General features: G+C 41.8%; 1 protein-coding gene across 2 annotated transcripts; it reads left to right on the forward strand.

Annotated features, from left to right (window-relative positions):
• Window positions 1–7,853: 7,853 nt before the first annotated feature.
• ormdl3 (ORMDL sphingolipid biosynthesis regulator 3) lies at window positions 7,854–14,304 on the forward strand. Of its 2 annotated transcripts, none has more exons than XM_071462746.1 (4): window positions 7,854–8,127; window positions 9,265–9,472; window positions 10,059–10,210; window positions 11,355–14,304. In XM_071462746.1, the coding sequence occupies exons 2-4, from the start codon at window positions 9,299–9,301 to the stop codon at window positions 11,488–11,490; spliced, it is 462 nt and encodes a 153-aa protein (XP_071318847.1). In that variant the 5' UTR covers window positions 7,854–8,127; window positions 9,265–9,298; the 3' UTR covers window positions 11,491–14,304. The 2 variants fall into 2 exon arrangements, with proteins under 2 accessions (XP_071318847.1, XP_071318846.1); XM_071462745.1 differs by having other exon boundaries at window positions 7,876–8,127; window positions 9,210–9,472.
• Window positions 14,305–21,565: the final 7,261 nt, after the last annotated feature.

Genomic DNA, 21,565 nt, shown 5'->3' on the forward strand with positions numbered 1-21,565 from the left:
AGACTCGGCGGTGCAGGGTTCACACACGCTGATGTACATGTTGACATATTGATTTTTAGGGGTTGTGCCCTGACTAATTGATCCGGATATACGTGCATACAGTGCAAACACACACACACACACACACACACAATCTCGCTGGGTCCCACTCACGGGGACATATACAGTGAATTTTCTAAATTGTTGTCCGCCCACCCCAACAGGGGAGGACATAAAAGGGGACACAATAAAGCCATAAAGTGTGGTGGTGGCTGGGCCAGGCATGCAGGGGTTATATGCTTCAGCGGCCCAAAGGCAACACATTTTACATCAATACTATTGTCATTCTGATGGGCTGTGGGGCGAGCAGCCATGGGACAAGGCATGGGGGGGGGGGGGGGGGGGGGGCTGCAGGAGGAGGAGGAGGAGGAGGAGAGAGAGAGATAGAGAGTGAAGGAGGAGGGTGGGACACTTGTGATGGACTTAGCCTGAAGTAACCACGCATTTGATTCACACACAAGGAAACTGATCAGGATGAATTCAAACAAGAGACCCGGCAGTGATCAAACACAGCGGGTTGTAGTGATAACAATCTAGTTAAGAGTTTTTGTCTCAGAGGATTATCAGTCGGTCGTCATGGAAAGAATGACCACCAAAGACGTGACCGCTGTGAAAGACATTTTGAAACCAGTAATGAAGGGGTTCATCAGTACAAATTTCATACTGGACTTCACAGAACATTACTTTTTTTTTTTAGAAAAGTGAGGCTCTGAAGTGTCTTTTAACTTTGGGATTTGTTTAATCTGCTGACCAGTTTTCTGCTAGTTTTTAGCCCCGTGCCCTGTAGAGACCAGCGCTGTTAGTGGAGCCACGTTATGAAGCACGTCTGTGTCAGGATTGTTGTTTATTTCAATTCTTGTATATTCATAATCCTCAAAATTAAGAGTGAATAAAAACCAATTCTTTGACCTTTTTCCCAAATAATCAGTGCTCTAGATTTAACGGCCCCTTTGCACGTATACAGCAGGTATAAAAATGTGAAGATTGAACATTTCACAGCTTCTTCAGACCAGATGGATTACCTGGTAGATTTCACAACAGACTGAGCATGTGGAGCCATATGGAGACCAGCCTTTGGGAGGTCTGGTTCCAAGTAAGGAGGGTCATAACACGTTCAGTGATGAATGTTTTATCGATTTCATCCGTATTTAAAAATGCAGCAAAAAAAAAAAAAGTGAAATGTGGCCCATAAATAATTACAGAAATAAACATCTGATACCTGCTGCTAAAATGAGAGGTGACTCAAATATCAACATCACACTTTCACTGCTGTTAGATACAAAGTTTGTACTGGATGCGTCACTCTGCTGCTCTAAAGTGATTTTAAATGCTCTAACAGTGTTTACACTCGAGCAACGTATCACACTCGTCTTCCCCTCTGATGTCTGCTGCCTGGGGGCTGCTGTCTTTCTGCTGAGGACCTCCGGGGCATGATTGAGCTCGGTGGGCCGGAGGGGCCTGGAAGGTCGCTCAGCAGGGGCTGGGAGCGCGCACTCTGCAGAGAGGAGGCTGAGTGCCCACCGCAGGGAGAGGGCCCGGTGACCAGAGTCTGGAGGTCAGTAGTGGAGTGGCCCCCTTCACCCACCCCTTCTGTGTTTTATTCCTCCATAACAAAGAAGATAGGGAAACAGGCAGTGACTGAGCAGCACTCGACCTACCGCCCTGTTTGAGAGGAGGGGGGGTGGGTTTCCTTCAAGTCTTTAAATGTGACAATAATTGATAGATATCTTTGTGAAACTTGTATGAAGCCAGTTTCCAGCCAGTCGTAGTGGGGAGTCTTCTACATTTTACCAATAAAGATATCTTTTCAATGCCTCCAGTCAAGATGCGATATGTCAAGGCCGTGCTGACAATGAGGCAGGTCTGTTTTCAATCACGAACATTGTCGTGTGTTACGGCATCGTTAAAAATGTGCCGAGCTCAGCTCGAGGATTTGGATGACAGTAGCTCTGTAGGAGCGATAAACGTGTGCAGGGCCAGGGATAGATGGAGGGGAATGTGGCAGTGGTCTGATTTATGAGTGCAGGCAAAGGAATCAGTCTGTGGTCTGCATCTGAACAACATTGAAACCACGTTTCCCAGGTCGAGGCCACAAGTGCAGAGCAAACTGTCTGGAAAGGCAACGGCGATTAAGGTCAAGAACATCGGAGCCTGATCTGGAAATGAGCTGTGACTCAACAACACTCGTGTTGGTTGTTGTGAGTGGTGGTGTTTTGTACAGATCTCTGGAGGGAAGGAAGGCCTCAGTCTGCGTGTCTGCATCAGTAGGTGCACAGGAGGGGGAGGCACACACAGAGGTCCCCTACCGGGCCGGTTTCTACGGTGACCTGAGAAAGGCCGTAACCAGGTCCGGCTCTTTCTCAGGCCTAATCAGCGTATTACCACAAAGAAGGACATGTGTTCGGCCCCCCCACCTCTTTACCCTCCCTACTCAATCCGACCAGCATGGCTGGACACAGGCAGCCAATAAAACCAGGATTAGGAGGGTATCTACACACACTGGGCTGAAGCGAAAAAGTTTCTGAACACGCCCAATCCCACCCTGCTCCGTTCACAAACTTCTTTTCATCGTTCTTCTCTGTCTCTCATTCCTACCATCTTTCACTTTATTTCACTTGCTCCCATGTTTATATCCTCCCTTTGCCTCTTCCTTTCAGGGCCCTCACCCTGTAAGCTCTTCACACAATAGAGCATCCAGAAATTACTCATTTTGCTGGGGCAGTTCAGCAAATTCCCAATGCTTCTTGCCCAGCCCAGCTCCCCCTTTATACCCTGGATCCTGTCCTTTTTTTTTTTTTTTGCTTTTATGATAATAGAATGTGCTCCATCACAATGACAAAGCTGTGCATGTGTTTGGCTGTGTATGTGGAAGGGAGAATTTATGTGAATTCACGCTCCTTTACATATTTTTGCATGAATTCATTCTCCTCTACATAATGTGAAAAGTGGAAACCGTCCACTTGAATTTCAGGACCGTGAAACAGATTTTCTTCTGCCTCCATCTGTATAGTAATTGCCTGATTAATTAATAGCAGACAATGACAATAATAAAGTATAGGAAGTACATCATGTTTACTGTCATGATTTGTTTGGAGACTTTTGTAAGTCGTGTTCCTCTTGGTGGTTCTGCTGATGTGTCCTGGAAATGGGAGAGTGTTAAAGATGATATCAATGCCTTTGTCAGGACTTTTTTAAGACAGGGGACAAAGACGACAAGAACTCTTCCCCCAAATAAACCTTTTTCATTAGAGCTGCAAACACTTCATCCCTCTGCTGTGTGAGCGGAGCCCTATTGGTGTGTGTGAGTCGCTCAGCAAGGTCCCACATGGAAGACCCTAAACCCTCAGCGGTCTTTAGCCGGACACTGAGGCGGCCTAATTAAAGGGCACTTAAGCCCCACAATGTGCGGCGGTGCAGGTTGGTGTTGGTGGGGGTCCCCGCCGAGAGGGACAGAATTCATGGCACTCGTAAACAAGGGAGTCCAGGACAGAGGGACAGAAGAGGGCTATGTGCCAGAGACTTTGTTCACACAAGATGAAGAGTCAACAGCCTCCCTATCCCTCACCCCTCCTTAGCCATCCCCCCTAATAACCACCTTCTTCAGAGGAGCTGCAAACACAATGCCGTCCCACTCCCCTCCTCTTGCTCTCAATCACTGTTGGGACAATGAGGAGAACCCCCCCCCCCTCCGACCCCACCACCTCCACCATCCTTCTGCCCCTCCCCGACCCCCAAACAGACACTTCTTTTATTGAAATTCTTTGGTGTTCTAATCCTCAGCTTCCTCCAGGGGCAATAATGGACTCCCTGCATCAGCCTTTTCCAGCGAGGCTATCATCCAAGCCTGCCTGGGTCACAAGTCCACCTCTCTTATTGGAGAGAAGCGCCCCGGCACTGTCATTCCTGTCACATCCAGCTCATCCACAGGCCGCACAGGCCCCACTGCCACTGACCTTAAGAAGAAGAATGAAGAAGAATTGCTCGCCTTGCATATTTCTGTATTTACATATAACAATTTACAACTGGCAGATGTGACCATGTAAAATAATCAAGTGCTTTGCCCTTTAGACTTACAGAACAAGTTGGAAATATTTTTAATTTTTCTTTTTTTTCCTTTTTTTAAAATGAGCTTTGTTCAATTTGAACAAATCCCCCTTTTGGCTTCACCGTGTCTCAGTTCATCTGTGCACCATTCAAATGCAGAACTCAAGGAGTTCACTAAGCATTTTCATGTTGCCTAACAGTTGGCAGGAAAGAGTGGAAAATGCTGGAAATGTGAAATACTGGTTAAAATAAATTGTCAGCAAATTGCATAAATGAAATGACAAGAAACACAATGAACGCTGAATGCAGATTATTCTGTATGTTTGGAGTAATAAGAAGTGATATATAACAGTGACTGATCCATTTTAACGTAGGAGGATAAAAAAAATAAAACTACCTCTCAGCGTGAAGCAGCAGCAGCAGCAGCAGCACCAGGGCCGCACTGAAACAATAATTCAAGCTGGGAATTTGACTCCATCCCAGGCCACCCTGTTCATGTAAACCATCAGACCGCTCATTTTGTAGACTAACCCTACTCATTGATGTAATGGGCTACCAGAGTAGGTATAAATTTGGCCAGTATGTTTATCGGAGAGGAAAATTATCCACATTACAGAGTACAAAAACAATTGGGACTGACCGAGAAATACATAAAAATATGTTCTGGTTACAACCTCACTTCTTGGATAATGAAATGAAATCAAACGTTCAGTTATTGATGGCCGTTATCAAAGTGTTTAATGACAGAGCTGGCAGGAGCAGCAACAAGGCTACAGTTTCAAAAAAGACCAGAATAACTTTCATGAAAAGAAGGAGTTATCACATGGCTGCTGGATGAGATCGCACTGACTTTAGCTAGGTGTTCCTAATAAACCGGACTAATGCTGTTCGACTTTGTAAAGTAAATCCTGCAGGATTAACGTTATTCTTGTCGGAGGCTGTCACAGTGTGCATCCATGTAAAAACATGCACTTATATATAAGATGTATAAGACTGTACTCCTCATTTCATGACTTATAAGATTTCATGACTAATAAGATTTATTCGTGGAAACAAGTGGAAACCAACAAAGACTGAGCTGTGCTTCATTATTAAACCTCTCATCTTGACGGCACTACCGTGCTCGTGTTAAAGTTACATCACTGTAGGTGTAGCTCAGTACCGCTGCAGGATGGCACCGACCACTTCAAAGTGTGTTGATGGTGACATCTGCTGGTCGTACTCAACAATCAGAAGCTCTTGATTGTCAAGTGCAAACAGGAAATTGTGTCTGTAATGTGGTAACTACAGCTGCATATAACAGTTATTTTTGATTTATCAGTGAATAAAGTGGCAGTGTTTGTAATAGATGCCCATAAATAGTTACCAGAATTCAAAATGATGCTCATTTTAAAATGATATAAAACAGAAAATAGCCATAAAAACTTTATATTTCAAGCCTTCTTTTGCTCCACCAGCAGGAGCACAACCTCTTATTCTTATACAAACAGTGAATGTTGTACATTACACATTACAATTGTGATTTGTTTAATTAAGACAGAAGTGAACAAGCACTGATGGGATTTGCTGGGGGGTCAGGATTAAATTAGTATACTGACAGAATTTCAACATTGCTGTAATCCCTGATTCACCAAGAGATGTAAAACCAGTCCTGAGCCAACAACATCATTAGAGCATTATTGCATATCTGCTACAACAAAGAATAAACAGCCCTGAATTTGAATTTCTTCCAAATATTCTCTTAAAGCTGGCTGTTATGGTTTTAAGGCGTATGCAAAGTTGCATTAGCACAGGGGTAAAGTGTACGATTTCCTTCCAACAATCTTTAAATGCCAAATGAATGTTAAGACTAAGCAAACTTTCCATCACTAGGAAGCCATTAGCTGCTGTGATGGGGAAGTTGGAGGAGAGTGGAAACAGCGCCACATAATTTTACAGTAATGTTACAACAAGAAAAACTTTGTAAATGACATGTATTGAATTGACACAGCCTCCGACAGCTGCTGATGCCAGAGCAGAATTCAATATGAAATGCACCTCACCATTAAAAGCTTTTACTACTGGCAGAATCACGGTACGTCTGAAAGCCTTGGCCAGATGACCTAGAGAATGTCGTCCTACAGAGGAACATATCTAAACAGCTATTAAATATGTGGTCGTGAAGAAATGGATACGACGGCGGGACTTTGAAGCTTTGATTTGATCATCGGTGGGGCAGTTGTCTCACAGCGAAGATCATGTATCCACTCTTTCTCATGGGTACTGCACAAGAAAACATGAAAACAACAACCTGTGAACTAAGAGACTTATGGATTAACAGCTTATTGATAATGAATTATCATATATATACTGCTCAATGATGGGTGCTTAATTTGCACAACAGTCCCTTGAAGTGTATTTATTTTGTGTGTCAGATATATCCAGATGATGACTTGCTGATGTAGGCATCATTGCCCCCCTCCCCCACCCCCACCCCATCTTAAGGTGTATTTTATCAGTGTCATGTACTTGGCCATTGTTCCAGTGCCAGCGATGATCTCACAGCGCTGTCATCCATCGTCCGCACTTCAACAGAGCTCTAGGTTTACATAGCGAAGACAGCTACAGCACCCAGGGCTAGGAGCATATGAGAGAGTCCACTGTCAGCCGGCCAAACCTGTCTGATGCCACTCATCACGGGGGTACCCTTAGAAACAGTGGGTGTCGTGTAACATCGCATGCAAGCAGAACACAGTTGACCCCTCAAGCCTCAGGCTACTGTGGGCCTAAATTAGTATTAAGGCTTATCTTGGGATCTAGAACATGACACTGTTGATCTTTGATTTTGGGACCGCAGTATCAGTCCCGTCAGTTTTCTTTGCCTCTAGCAAGGTCTCCTCTCACCTCGGCTACATCAGGAGTCAAGGGCCTCCTTTTGTGTGGAGGTATCAAGTGCTAACCAAAGAAGCATCAGAGCCAGTGTCTGTTTTCATTAAACACAAGTGAAAAAAAGTTTCATTTATATCTTAAAGATGAATACACTTAGCCTCGTCTTAAGAGTCGTTCTCCTCTGTTTTGTAAATGTCTGCAAGAGCTACTTTATTTTTAGCCACATCGGTGACTCAAGGAGTGGCTGTGGCCCAGACTGAAGTATTTCAGCAGTTACTGGATGGATTGCCATGAAATTTTTCATGAACATTCACAGTCCCCAGAGGATGAATCCTACTGACGCTGACGATATCACAACTTTTCCTCTAGAGCCGCCACTGGGTTGATATTTGTGCTCTAAAATTTCTCAACAACTATTGGGTGGATTGCCATTATATTTGGTGCAACATGGCTGTAGACAGTATTTCAAAGTATTGTGTAACATCCGAAACAAAATGGAAAAAAATATTTTGAAAGTTAAAAACAAGAAATATAGTAAACATGATATCGCCAAAGGAAATGAGCAAATTGTTTTTATTATTTAAAAAAAATCTATTTAGTCGTCAGTGTACAGCATTATCTCATGTGCTCTTGCAAAAAGGGATCAAATTAATTAATTATTAATCATAAATTAATTAATTGATTAATTTATTTATTTTCAGCATATATGTGTCAATCATACCCGTTTCTTCGGATCCCTCCTACGCCGTGACGTAGAAGGGGGGGCGGCGGCGTCGTCCACGTTATTTCAACGCATTGAGCGGCGGTAGGTCAGCCTCGGTCACATGACTCAAAGCAGCCAATCACAGCCGAATGCGAAGAGTAAAAAAACGGAGTTGAAGAACGGGGCCGTGAAAGCGGACAACGATGACGTTACACGGTGAACTGTGCCGTGTTGTCAGCAGCTGTTGGCCGAGCACGGAGGCGTCTCGGCGGGTCGTGTGTCTGCGAGCGGACCGCGACGCTGAGCCGCACGTCTGGAGCCGAACGGCGGCGCCGGGGGCCTCGTCGGGACACCGGAGCCTCCAGCCTCCCGGTGACAGCAGCGCTTATATAACTGGAGGCAGCGCTAAGACAAAAACTGTGATAACGGACTAGTGCCAACTGAGGTCGGAGTTGAAGCCATTTTTCTCTGCAGTGAGTGTAATGATGTATTTAGTCAAATGTCGGTGTGTTTTCCCCCCGGAGAGACTTGTTGTCCACTTGTGGATCTGCGTGTGTCGCCACGTTAAGAGTGGTTTTGTATCCAGTTACATTTTCGCCTCTGACAACAAACAGCGAGGTGCTGGAATGACCCGAGCTGGCTACATTGTTTACTCTGATCAATCAGTTCCCATTGAGCAGGCCGATATTGATCTGCTCGCAATGTTTCTTTACTTTTACAAACAATATTTATTGATTTGGCTTTAGTTACACGTTATTTCCTAGAAACCATTGCTGCTGAAAATACTGGTTTCTGATTGGCTGGCAGGTGTCAGTTAAAAGAACAGTTGATTGTGTTTTTTTGTACAACAGGCCCATCACAACATGACTGAATGGTAGTTAATTAGGGATTGTGTTGAACACACAGGACTTTGTCTCCTGGTTAATCAGTATCACTATAGTGATGATAACTAGTATTTGTTTGATTTTTTTTAAATTAGAAAAATTCTGTAAAATTAAGTAAATAAATTGAGCTTAAAGGATTAGTCAATTAATCAATGAGTTGATCCATAGAGATAAAATTGGAAACTATTTTGATAAAATGTAATAAATATATATTTTAAAAAATCCTATTCCATAAATCGTAATAAATTGTCTCCATCACCTTCAGCTCTGTGAAGTTGCGATGCACTTATTTTTCCTTTTCATAGACTTAACAAATTGATTAAATAATTGTCGGATTAATCAGTAATGAAAATAATTAAGATAATGTAAATGGTTAGTCTATCAATGAATAATATGATCTGACCAAAGCATCAGTGTTCATTCCTTAATTTTCACTGAAACATTGTAAATATGTTCATTGGTATAATGATATTAGCAATAAACAATTAATGATATGACGCACTGAAAGCTGATAGTGTTAATATTGAGTTATTGCCCAGTTGTACATAGAAGGGAGTATTACAATTGCACAACTAACTAAGTAATTAAGATATACGGTAAAATTGTACAGTAAATCCTTAATAAGTCTTATTAACCTTCTACATTATCATTTTTCTGATCACCCTCTGTAGAGGCAGATTGTCACGTGTCCACACTGAGATCACTTAGTGTCTGCACATTGTACAGTAGGCATTGGCTCTAAGATAGCACCACCGCCATCATGAATGTGGGCACGGCGCACAGCGAGGTGAACCCCAACACCCGGGTGATGAACAGCAGGGGCATGTGGCTGTCTTACATCCTGGGCATCGGCCTCCTGCACGTCATCCTGCTCAGCATTCCCTTCGCCAGCGTGCCCGTGGTCTGGACCCTCACCAACCTCATCCACAATCTGGTCAGTTGGGGCAGATGCCCGTAGGCAACATTTATTGAACAGGTCAGCTCAGTGGAGGACACATACAGTGCAGCGCTGGCCTAGTTAAAGGGTTTGGGATTTGGGGAGTGGAAAATATCTTCACAAAGCTGTCTGAGATAAGAAACTAATCTATGAAGAAAGTAAGAAACTGTCCTGCTCGCTGCTTCACTGCTCATACAGTTCTTGTGATGTTCTTTGTTAATAAATTGGTTGCAATATCCTGTTTTGCATCATAAACTTTAGTTACTTAAGACTGTCTGTCTGGCCCACAGATTCTCAGAAGTGTGCAGTATTATCTACACCTGACTCTTTTACAGAAGTGTATTTTAAAGTTGTGGTTTTGGCTGTACACTAGGTTTTATCATACAGTCTATCGGATCGCATTCACTTGATGCTTTTGGGTCTGTAATGCAAGAATGTGTTGACCAAGCCCTTAGCCATCTTTCAGTCTCAGGGGATGTGGGCGTGGCTAACTTCCTGGGTAATTAGTCATGTATGTTCTACATATTTGTTCCGCCAGTGCTCTTCTTTCTGTCTCTGACTGAGTGTCTCTTTCCTGTTGCAGTGCATGTACCTCCTACTGCACACGGTCAAAGGGACGCCGTTTGAGACGCCAGATCAGGGCAAGGCCCGCCTCCTCACACACTGGGAGCAGATGGACTACGGTGTACAGTTTACTGCTTCACGCAAGTTCCTCACCATCACACCAATCGTCCTGTAAGTGGCACCTCCAGAGCCGGTGCCTGCCTCAGCCTTCACAGGTGCAGGCAGCAGCTGATCATTAAGCATGGTGATCTAGAAGAGCGGGGTTGTACCTTTATGGGGTAACTGAAGCTTGATATTAGTGATGTGCAGACAGAAGACAGAAGTGTAGGCAGACCAACCAGAATATCTCCCCAGTGCTCAGACAAGGACATGATCCCTCACTGGCTTCCCACCCACCAGCACCAGCTGTGTCACAGCAAAAACACTGAGTCTGCCTGCCAAGCTCCTTAATCTATAAGCTTTCTTAAGTGAATTTAACAAGTGTACCTGTAGTTCAGCCTGGTTGTACCTTGATTTGAAATGACTGTGAACCTGTTCTGGTTCATCTGCAAAAAGAAAAAAGAAAAAGAAAAATGTACATTTAATTGCGAAATGTGCTCCTCTTGTACCTCTATGTTTGAGCTTGCACTCACAAAGAGTGTTTATTGATCAGCATCTCTGCTGCTCCCTCGTTTGCCAGGCTCACAGATTGTTAAGGGGCTTAGCATTTGCAGCAGCACCCCTTGCTGCTTTCATGCCCTTTTCTGTCCTTATTAACCAGCACAGTTCAGTTTACAGGAAGCACTCCGGTTCCCTGGGGTTGATTTGCCAGCTCAGCCTGAACATTGTAATGGTGGCAGTTTTGCAGGTGTACACTTATTTCGTACTACTTTCAAAGGACTCCTCTGCATTTTGTTTCACAACCAGTGCCAGCAGGAAGAGACAAGGGGTCAGTCTGGAGGCTCCAGATGGAAAAAAAAAGCTACACAAAATCTTTTGGGAGTGTTGGTTTTTTTTTTACATGTCCTCACTTGTTTGGCAGAGAACAGGATGTGCAATTCCTCATTCTAAGCTCACAGAAAACCCTTACTGGTGTGTGCAGTTAGATTTAAGAATCCTGTTTACAACAAATCTAGTTTCTTCTTCCCTTTTTTATTCTGGTGTTTCACTAGAAATGTCACACCTCTGCGTCCGATGCTGACCTGTAGCCAACAGGCTGTTAGCTTTTTATACAGGTTCTTCTTTACTAAAAACCTTGTTGTTCATCTAGAGTTAATCTGCCGCTAATTTCTACCCCTGTACTCACTACTTCTTCTCTTACTTATCCCTGATTCAGGTATATCCTAACCAGCTTCTACACCAAATACGATCGGGTCCATTTCGTGGTCAACACAGTTTCCTTGCTCACTGTGCTCATCCCCAAGCTGCCGCAGCTCCACGGCGTTAGGATCTTTGGGATTAATAAGTACTGACAAGGAGGAAGAGGACACCTCCTTCCCGAAGTCCCCACGGACTGCTGAGAGCACACAGAGTATCAGGCCTCTGATTTGGCTGCAGATCCGCGAGGATCCGTAGCTCTTTGGCTCCCGACTCTGCTGAGCAGCACTCTAAATGAAGCCTACTGGGGACACTGCCATGGTACCAAACCCCAGGAAAGAGACACAGGACTCAATAGAGAGAGCACAAAGGGAAAGTGTACTGTTGTGGTTGTTTGAGGCCTATCTCCCTGTAGTTCCACATTTTCCAGAGACTCTTAAAAAGCATCTGTAAAGGGGAGTATTATGTCCATTTCTGTAGAAATGAAAATTTGCTAATGTGACAGGTGTCAGGGCTAGAGGAGAATGTAGTTACACAAATATCATGTGCCATTTTACATCCGTTGGCACAGTGAGACAGTGATCAAAGTTTCTTTTTTTTTTTTTAATGGGACACTGCTGTATTTATTCAGCTTCACTTCCACGTTAAGCTTCCTCTTTCTGGGCATGAGGGGGAGAGTTACAGTACCTTAATGAAATGGTAAGAAACCTGTGAACTGATGCAGAGGCGAGACACGAGAAACCACACAGTTTTATATTTAGCTCTCACTGCTCCGCTCAGGGCCAAGATTAGGAGGTTAAGCAACTCTTATTTTATCTGACCATTTCCATATTTGGACTCCTCTTGTCCTGGTTTATGTCACAGCAAGCCTCCTGTCTGCAAGATCATCTGGTCTGTGAGCAGAAAGAATGCACAAGAGCGCTCTACTGGTCCAACATAAGCAAAAGTTCTGCAATCTGAGTGAAGACATGCGTGTTTCTGTCCTTACTTTAGTTACACTACATACAGGGACACACGCTTACAACTGCGCTGTAACCGTACTCAGGACCCACTACGTCCACACAAGCCTGTTACATCTGCATCTTATTTTGAAACCTGCAGACAAATTACAAACTGAGCTACCAGTTTATTAGGTACACTTGTGCAATCTGATGCAATCCAGTGCAGCATCCCTGCAGTAGATCATGAAATTATCACGTGTTTTTAAGGTTTTCTTCACCCCAGTTTACACGAATGAAGGGGTCAAAATATTTGACACATCTCTCGAGAATGAACCCTTGAAACCCACGAATAAAACCGACAAACAACTTAAAGCTGCATTAATTTCCCTTTTTAGCCATTTGGGCTTTTGACAACAACAGTTTGTGAAAAAACAGCACGGACATCACCAGATTAATTGCGTTAGCAAACAAAGCCTGTTTACAAAGAAGATGCTGAGCAACATTAGTATTTGTTTGGAGTTGTATGTGTCCGTTCTTCATTTCACTCTGGTTTAGCCTCCGCTAGCTAGTTGCTAACCCTGTCTGTTTGCTACATGGTGCTGTGCAGGTAATCCACAGTGGATCCAGCTCAGCTTTTTAAATTTTTTCTGATTGAACCAAAGTCCCTTCACATTACACAGTCATTTGATCCACAGTTAATAAGAAAAATATTAATTAGTGCAGCTGTAAGAGTCAGTGCTTCTCCCAAGGAAAATAAATTAAAAGAGACATCGATCAGCCACAGGCGAATTTTTTTTTTTTTTTTTTTTTTTTTTTTGGTGCACAAAGTAAAGTCTAAAGCCCAAATCCTAATCTTTCAGCATCTTTTTTAGCAACCAAGGAAATGACACTTATGTGCTAAAGGGATCCTGAGTTATGTTGCAAAGCTGCTTCGCTTGATTAGTGAAAAGATAACATACAGAATGTGTTTTAAAGTTTTACATGTTGCTAGTCTAATGCATGTGTATGATCCTTTTTCATTGTCTGTGTTGGTGGAAGGCCGAAGTGTCCATGAATCACTTCACCATGGCAAGTCTCAGCTTGAATGAGTTGGTAATGTGAAGTAATGACTAATGATGTTGTCATGTGAATCACTGGCTTTACAGGGATTTGCTTCCTGAAAAAACACAGTTCAATTTGGTAAAGATCAACCAAAACTGTACAGTCTTCAGATGAACATGCGAGATTATCTTTGTTCACGCGAGGTGAAAACCAGATGAAAGCAGGATACAGCTTAATCACAGAAGTACAGCATCTTTTTAACATGTTCAATTAAGAAGCAAAAAGTAATGTAAATCATGTTTCTGTTGTCAAACTGGAAGACTGGTTTTAAACTGAGATCTAACTTATTTTTAAAAAATATGTTTACTAATGTCTGCCACTCTCAGCAGTAGTAATAACCATGTTCACATTAATATTATTGACAGCAGCAGCAGCAGCAGCAGCGGTAGTGACAATACCAGTACGCAAGGGACTAGTTTTAACCCAGTTAGATTGTTGTAATTGATGCTGTTTCATATTAATTACTGCTGAAACCAAAACGATTCCACTCAGTTATTTCCTGTCAGCAGACTGATGTATTGAATTGGCAGAATTAATCACCGATGCATTGAAGCATGGACCAAAGATCACAGATCCAGACACTTGAGGAGTTGTAAATACTATTGCTCTGCTGCAGCGTTTCCATCTTCATCACGATGTTTTCAAATATTGTCATTGCCACCGTAAAGGGCTTTATTCAAGGACATGCTATAAGAGTTTGTAGCACAATGTGACCATGCATTTTAAATGTGTGTGTGTGTGTGTTTTTTTTACTGGACTGTTAAGAGACAACAGTTATTGAAAGACGGTTGAACTGAATGTTGACTAAATGTGAAACTGTGCTCATGGCTTCTGCTCGGTGGTAACTGTAGTTGCTTTTTGAAGGAAATGTAAATGTGACCTTCTGCAAGCGTGCTTGACCCCAAATACAGTATTTTTCAAGTATCATCTCAAAAGTCTTTATTGTTGTTTCGTGGTGTCTGAGTTTGCAGGCTGTGTGCATTAGCAGTCTTCTCACCTAACTGCACAAATATGTTCACAAACGGATGGTGCCTGTTACAGGATTTGAAACCTGTAGCATCCTCTTGCCTTTTTGTGGTTTTACTTATCTCTTGTGTGCAGGTTTCAGGAGAGTCTGGGAGGCTGAGCATTAAATCTTAACATAGTTTGACAGATTCGAAGGATTACTGTTAATCTAAATACAAGCATCCTTTTCTCTTTCCACTGAGCATGGTATATCACCATGTCTGACTTGTTTTGACTTGTAGCCTTTATTTGAATGTAGTTCAAAGGTTTAAATTGCTTTTTTTTAACATTACATGACTGTATTGAAGCAGATTTTCAGTACTGACAGAGCTGTTTCCACAGAAGTTCCTACCAAAAAATGCACCTAATAAAAATAGCATCGTCTTTCAAAACTAGATTTCGCCACAGTCAACCTTTACCATGGAAATCAGCATTTATTTCCTCACTTGTTTTTTTGCTAGCAACAGGGTTTTTACAATTAAAAAAATGCTTTAGAGTATTACATCACCCTGATACAAATGTCATCACAGCTTCCTGATTACCATGCAAGAGCAATAGCTGCTTAGCTGCAGTCCACCATGCTAATAAAACTTAAATTAATATCCTAAACCCTGCAGCTGCAACCTGTGGTGCTCTGCACTCTGTCAGCTCCACCTGAAACAAACCTGCAGCTCAAATCAAACATTTAATCCTCTGTCTTTATTTCAGCTTTGCAAACTGATCCAGGTACTGCGCTGTGTGCTCGCTCTGTCACACGACACCACAGGCTTTTTAAACATTGATTAAGTGAAAGTAACAATGAGGCATTAGAGTGAACAAAAGTCTGAAATCCACTGAATAAAATGATTTTATATACATTTCTCAGTCTATCCATTCACATAGTGACCATTCAAAGGAGAACAGAGAGGCAGCTGTACATGTTTGTGTAATTATCTAGCAGATGGAAATCTGCCTCCTTCTCTAAGACGAAATGTTACTGTTGCTAAGGCAACTAGGATAATTATGAACTTTAATGTAATTCTTTAATTTAATAGATTTTAAGCCTGATTGCCCTTCCCTTCAAGATGCCTGCGCACAACCCTGTAATTTCATATTCTTTTCATGTCGTATGAGCTTTAAGAGACCAAAGCCTGGGGCCAGTGTATCTGTGGATTTGTGAGCGTGAACTCATGGTCCAATTAACTGAATTACATCCTGTGCAATGTGGTTAGAATCAGAGGCATGTAGTGCACAGTAATGTGTGTGCAATACACTGTGGCTGCAGCTGAATGCTAAAGATGAACTGTTCAGTGCTCATATTATACTTTATAATGGTTAAATATAAAGGATGTGGAGCAGATGCACATAATACAACATATTAAACCACAGCTGGACCTGAAACTGGTTTTGTCCAGCAGAGGGCAGCAAACGGTTGTTGTTGACTTTAATCTGAGGCGATATCCAGCCTCTATAAAGAAGAGTGAGGTGAGGGAGAGATTGCTGGTCTTTTTCTCTTCGCAGCCCCTTCACTCATTTATACACATGAAGATTTACAGTCTTGTGGAAATATGATGATGTCTTTTCCTTTACTTCTTTACTTTTTAAACCTTGCTCTCTATGAAATGGTCTTAACTTTGTCTGACGATAAACACATGACCCATAAAACTCCACTTGTAGAGCCTGTGTGTAAAATTTGCACAAGGGGCAAGTGTTCTGTTCACTCATGAAATAAAAGTCAGGCGGCCCGGTAAAAGAAGGAGACTGTCTGTAATATCTGTCCAGACATCTGCAGTATGTTTCATGTTGGAAAATGTGCAATCAACAAAGACATGTGTTGGATGAACAGTGTGTGTCTGTGTGTGTGTGTGTGTGCAGAGGAATAATCGTAAGTGTATTTATATCTGCAGTTGTTGCAGCAGTGTAATGAGCTGCACAAGAAAAAAAGAACATATTGTTTTTGCTCCTCATTACGCTGTTTCTCTCCCTCCTGGTTTCTATATCCAGCTTATTTACTGCACAGTCTGTTTTCTGTACACCCTCAACATTCACACTAATTTGCGCCCTGCGTTATTCACAGTTTATGCTGATGCTTTTTCTGGTTGAGTGAGTGTTAGTGTGTTGTTGTGTTGTGTCTCCTGTCTCACATTTAGCACCTACAACATGCTCCATAAGTGTCTTTAATTCACTAGATTTATTTGGCTGAAATAGCACAAGCGGCTGGGTGATGAGGCTGTGGTCAGGGTTTACCTCCTCCCATCCCCCTGGGACGAAGCTAAGATGGAGTTAGCTGTGGTTAAGTGTTTCCTTTACTACTTTAACTTCATTTATTTAACAGCTTCATTAGTGACTTGAGGATGAGGATTTTACATAGAAAACAGATAAGCTGCAACACACTGTTATAGATCAAACCAGTGGTTCGCAACCTTTCTGACTCTTGACCCCTACCAAAAAAAAAACACTTGAGGCCCATAGCCATGTGATCCCTCAGTCTGTGACTCCTTAGTAGCTCCATGTAAGAGTGATCTTCCCTCAGAACTTCTCAATTCACTCAAATGGGGAAAACCAAAACAAGGATTTGAGAAATGTCCAGAAAAGGATTATATATTAACCATCTGAAGACCACCCGGATTTGTCCTGTGACCCTTTGGATGCAGAAACATTGGAAGATATGAGAGGAATTATGAGAAAAATCATTAATACTAGTGAGCCCTAATTTTAATGATTGATGTTTTAGTGTGTCTGGTCGCTAAGTCGGTTGCAGGTCTGCTCTGTTTTCCCTCACTGGGTGCCTGAGCCATCTCACATGGAGCCAGTGACAGATCACTGTCACTGGCCCCTGTTTTGGCTTCCGAGCTGCCTATGACTCTGTTGTGCTGTTGCTCAGGCCACTGTGGGTAGGACTCTTTCTTGTCCTTGCTATAACTCACTGTGTTTCTGTTGCAACGTTATCAATGCAGGGGAAGCTTTATAGGTTCTCTGCCTTTTTTTAAATCCTGATTTCTTCTGTTTTGTGGCCAGTCTCGGAGGTTAGAGATTGTCTTTTTTTGACTACCTGAATTTTATTGTCTAGTTATTATGTTATTATTTGTCTTGCTTCCCTTAATCTTATGTTTGTTGTTTGCTATGTCTTTGTTATGTGTCTCAGCCATCTCCTTTCTTTCTTTTTTTTTTTTATTTTTTAGATCAACCTTGTGAACCTTGTCACTCCCTGTCCTGATGTTTCTTTAGAGGGTCATAACAATCATTTAAAAATTTTTTTTAATTCAATTATGTTATTTTCTTTTGCCTTGACTCATAACTTCATGAAAAGTCTGTGCAGACCCTGGGAAAAGCGAGCGCGTCCGCCCTCCTCTCAGACGGAAACAAAGTCACATGGCTGCCACACGACCAACATCATTCAATATGGATGGCAACCACTGCCAGAAAGGCAGCGCCCCAAACAGGCCCTTAGGGGGAACACGTGACGCTGCCATCTACTCAGATTGAGCATTTGAAATATGCATGCCCCATGTAGCGAGGCTCCCACCGCGTGTGCTCTGTTTTTCTGTGGATGTGACAGCATCAGGGACGAGATAAAACACAACAAACCTTGGATTTGTTTCTTGGCCGCCCTGCTGTGACATTGACACAGTTCATCGTAGTAATAATAATAATGTGCTTGATCACAAGTGACGTGTGTTTCAGGTTCGAGGGAAGGAGGAGGTGTAACTGTACGGAAAGGGTCAGCTATAAATAGAACCAAACGAGAATTGGATCAATTAATAATGAGCTCTGGATCCCCCACAGGGTCTTTGAACTAACTGGGAAAGCCAAGGGCAGGAGTGATGACAGGAGACAGTGCCCCCTTGAAGCTACTGCGCTGTCACTGAAATGCACTCTGGGGTTTCTAAAGAGAGCCTGCAGACTTTCTTAAGGTCAGTCCACTGTTTAATGGCTGTTCTGCCAAACACAGTAAAATCAGCTGTGCTATATAAAGGCTTTAACTACTTACTTCAAAATAGATGTGGTATGAAGCAGAGCAGCGTACAGTACCTTTGTTGTTTGTATGTATTGCACCATGGCATCAACTGTTTCTCTGCTGTACTAAATTGTTAAACTAAAATTATAATTTAAATTGTTTTGGTTTTTTTCTCTTTTCTTCTGTGGCTCAAGTTATCGCTGGTTGGAACATTTCCTACTTTACAAGTTCAGAAAAACAAATGACTCACAAGCTAATCTGCAAAATTTATTTTTATTATTGTACTTGAACTGGAAAAAGTGATTAGTTTATGGAGTTTAGAAAGGGTGGAGGATGATGCAAATAATGCAACAATAACATCCTTTTTCTGATAAAATGATTAGATATAAAATTGTATTTGAGTTGCACATTTTATGTGTTATTCCTGTTTTTTAATGAAGGTCACCTAACAATTTCTAAATACTTCAGAGCAGGATCATGGGAAATTAAATTTGAAATTTGACTACAGATGCCCATCTTTGGATCTAGATGATCTTACCCCTATAGACAAACCTTTACACAAGCTAATGTGAGCTGAAAGATCAACATCCATTCAAAAAATAAATAAAATAAAATAAAATCTTCAATCCTCATAAAGATGCTATGGTTTAAAGCCCCTCAGAATTTGGTTTCAAATGTGTTTTTAGTTGAAATATTCATGACTAAATAAGCAGTAATTTTTAAATCTTGGGGGATAAAATCCTTAGTTATTATTTATTAAGAGTTTAACCATCAAAACCTCTTCAGGACTGTCTGAGTGGGTCATTGGCCTGTCCAAATAAATAAATAACCACTGTCATCAGAGTTTCATTATATTTTGCTTAAGACTTTTTGGTTCAAAAGATGTGCATGTATGTTACATCACCTCTTTCCCAAAGGAGCCCTCACCGCTTTAAACCATTGAGAAGAGCAAAGATAAAGCAGAAAATAGAGAAATCTCTAATGTAAAATAACCAAAACTTCAAACCTTGGTAGAAAACTGTGAGTCCATGTAAAGTCCCATCTTTTAAAACAGCCTTTAAAACAACTCTAAGTCTCCAAAGACAGTCTGCAGGCCACAGTGGTTTTTCCTCCTCAAAGGAGTGGCTTCCAAGTAATAACAACAATAAGATAGATAATGTATAACCTAACTGCAAGCACTGCAAATTGGCCTATATCTCAGGTCTGGAGTAAATTTCTCCATGACAACATGAGGCAGAATTAAATATGATGATATGATAAAGTAGCAGAAACCACTGAAAATGTTTAAAACTGTGGTAACAGTGCCAATTGCAGAGCTGTGGACGAGTCTCATTGAACCCAAACTGTTTGACTTGAGACGGAAAACCGCTTTAGTGCTGTTACAGATGAGACCGTCCATGGCGACACCTCCAAATGATGAATAGCTGTTAAGGATGAGCTGTCTTCCCAGGTTGGAGCTATGAGCCAACTCATAAAGTCTCACCCAGATCTATCATAGGAACTATGAATATTCATAAACTGTTCTTGTTTTACATTATTAACACACTCATTCCGCCCAATAATAAGATTCATGATAGCTCTGTGACATCCAGAGTTCAAAACCAGCAGAATCAAATTTTCAGGTCACCATGGCAGTGCCCTGTAAATGGAGAAAACGCCCCAGAAATGCAGTCATAAATAAAATACACCACAGCATAAGAGACAGGCCTAATTATCTTTCACTTCGCTGCAGTTTAGCACTGCACTGCTGGGTATTAAGCCATGACCGAATCTGAATATTCTTAATTAATTACCTAGGGCTTACTGAGCATTTTGCGCTGGCTCTGTGTAATTTTTTTTGTTTTATTTTCCCTCTTCAAGGACCTTCAGCTCTATTGTTTTCCAGCAGTGTTTGTGCATATGTGGGTGGTGTTAGCAGAGGCTTCTGTGCCGTGTTATTATCTCACTTTGTGTGAGTGCAGGAGGGTAAAGAGAGATTGAAGGAGGGGGAGCAAAGCCACAGGGAGGAGAGGGTGCTGAGAAGAAGGGAGAGGGAGCAGTACCTGTGAATCAGGGCTATATAAAACCCCTCGACTGGATCCTGAGACTTTTTAAACTATGAAATCCAAGTCTGAGCACGTTTGAGATCAAATGATGACAGCGGAAAAACCAAGAAACAATGTTCTCCGTGGTGTGTAAAATAAGGATGCTTTGTTGATACATGACACTATAGAAAACAAATATCTTGCACATCTATATCACAAATCTTACTCATTGGCATTCAGCTCCTTGATCTGAAAGCTCATCTCTCTTCTTAGTCCCACACTTTCCACTGAAACTAAAAGGTGACAGAGCTTTTGCAGTTCCTGCTCCAAAATAATGGAACCATTAGATATTAGATGAGCTACCTCCTCATCTATTTTTAAATCTAGGCTAAAGACACATTTTTAGTCACTGGCCTTTTTTTTTTGGCTCACTCATGTTGTCATTTTCATAATTACATATTTGCTCCTCATTGTTTCTTGTTCTTGTTGGTGTGTTCATTATGTTTCTGTATGCAGTATATTTAGTATGTTTTTTATTCATTTTATACATTTGTCCTCAATAGAATAAAGACTAACAGGCGAGAGACAGGGATGTTTGTGTGATGGTCTGATCATAGGTTAGAAACCATCACCAGGTGAGGCGCACCTGTTCTGTGCACGGGGCGGTGGTGAGGCCTTTGTAAAGAAAAAAAAAAAAGCACCACTGCAAATCAGACAGTGCATCTGCTTTAATGTAAGCCACAATCATTAGCATGTGTGGCTAACTAGCTTACGATCCACAAGGCCGAGGAGTGTATACTGTGTGTAGCCTATAGTTACATTTATATCTGTGCGGTTACAGATTCAGTAAAAAAATAAAAATAAAATAAAATAAAAACCTGTTAATGACCAGCACATCCACTAGGAAGTAAAAATATATCCTCCAACAACCCTGACAAACAACACTTGAGACACTCTTACCACTGCTACACATCAGTTAATCCCAAGTCTTTTCTCTTGTGACGTTATATTACTCTTGTGATTTATAATACAGTAATGCAATGAAAGAACAACCCTGTTTCCATGGAGCTAACATTAGCTTATTCTGCTGAAGACTGTGGAGCTAACGTTAGCTCATTCTGATATTCTTTTGAATTAAATATCTGTGAATTGTGGTGTTTTTTGACATAAGGCAAAAGGAAGGTTTGAGGACATGAGAACATTTAGAAGAACTGAAATTTAC

This window comes from Trachinotus anak, unplaced genomic scaffold (genome assembly GCF_046630095.1).
Source record: "Trachinotus anak isolate AG129_WGS33_773 ecotype Australia unplaced genomic scaffold, CSIRO_AGI_Tana_v1 ptg000025l, whole genome shotgun sequence".
Classification (NCBI taxonomy): Eukaryota; Metazoa; Chordata; class Actinopteri; order Carangiformes; family Carangidae; genus Trachinotus; species Trachinotus anak.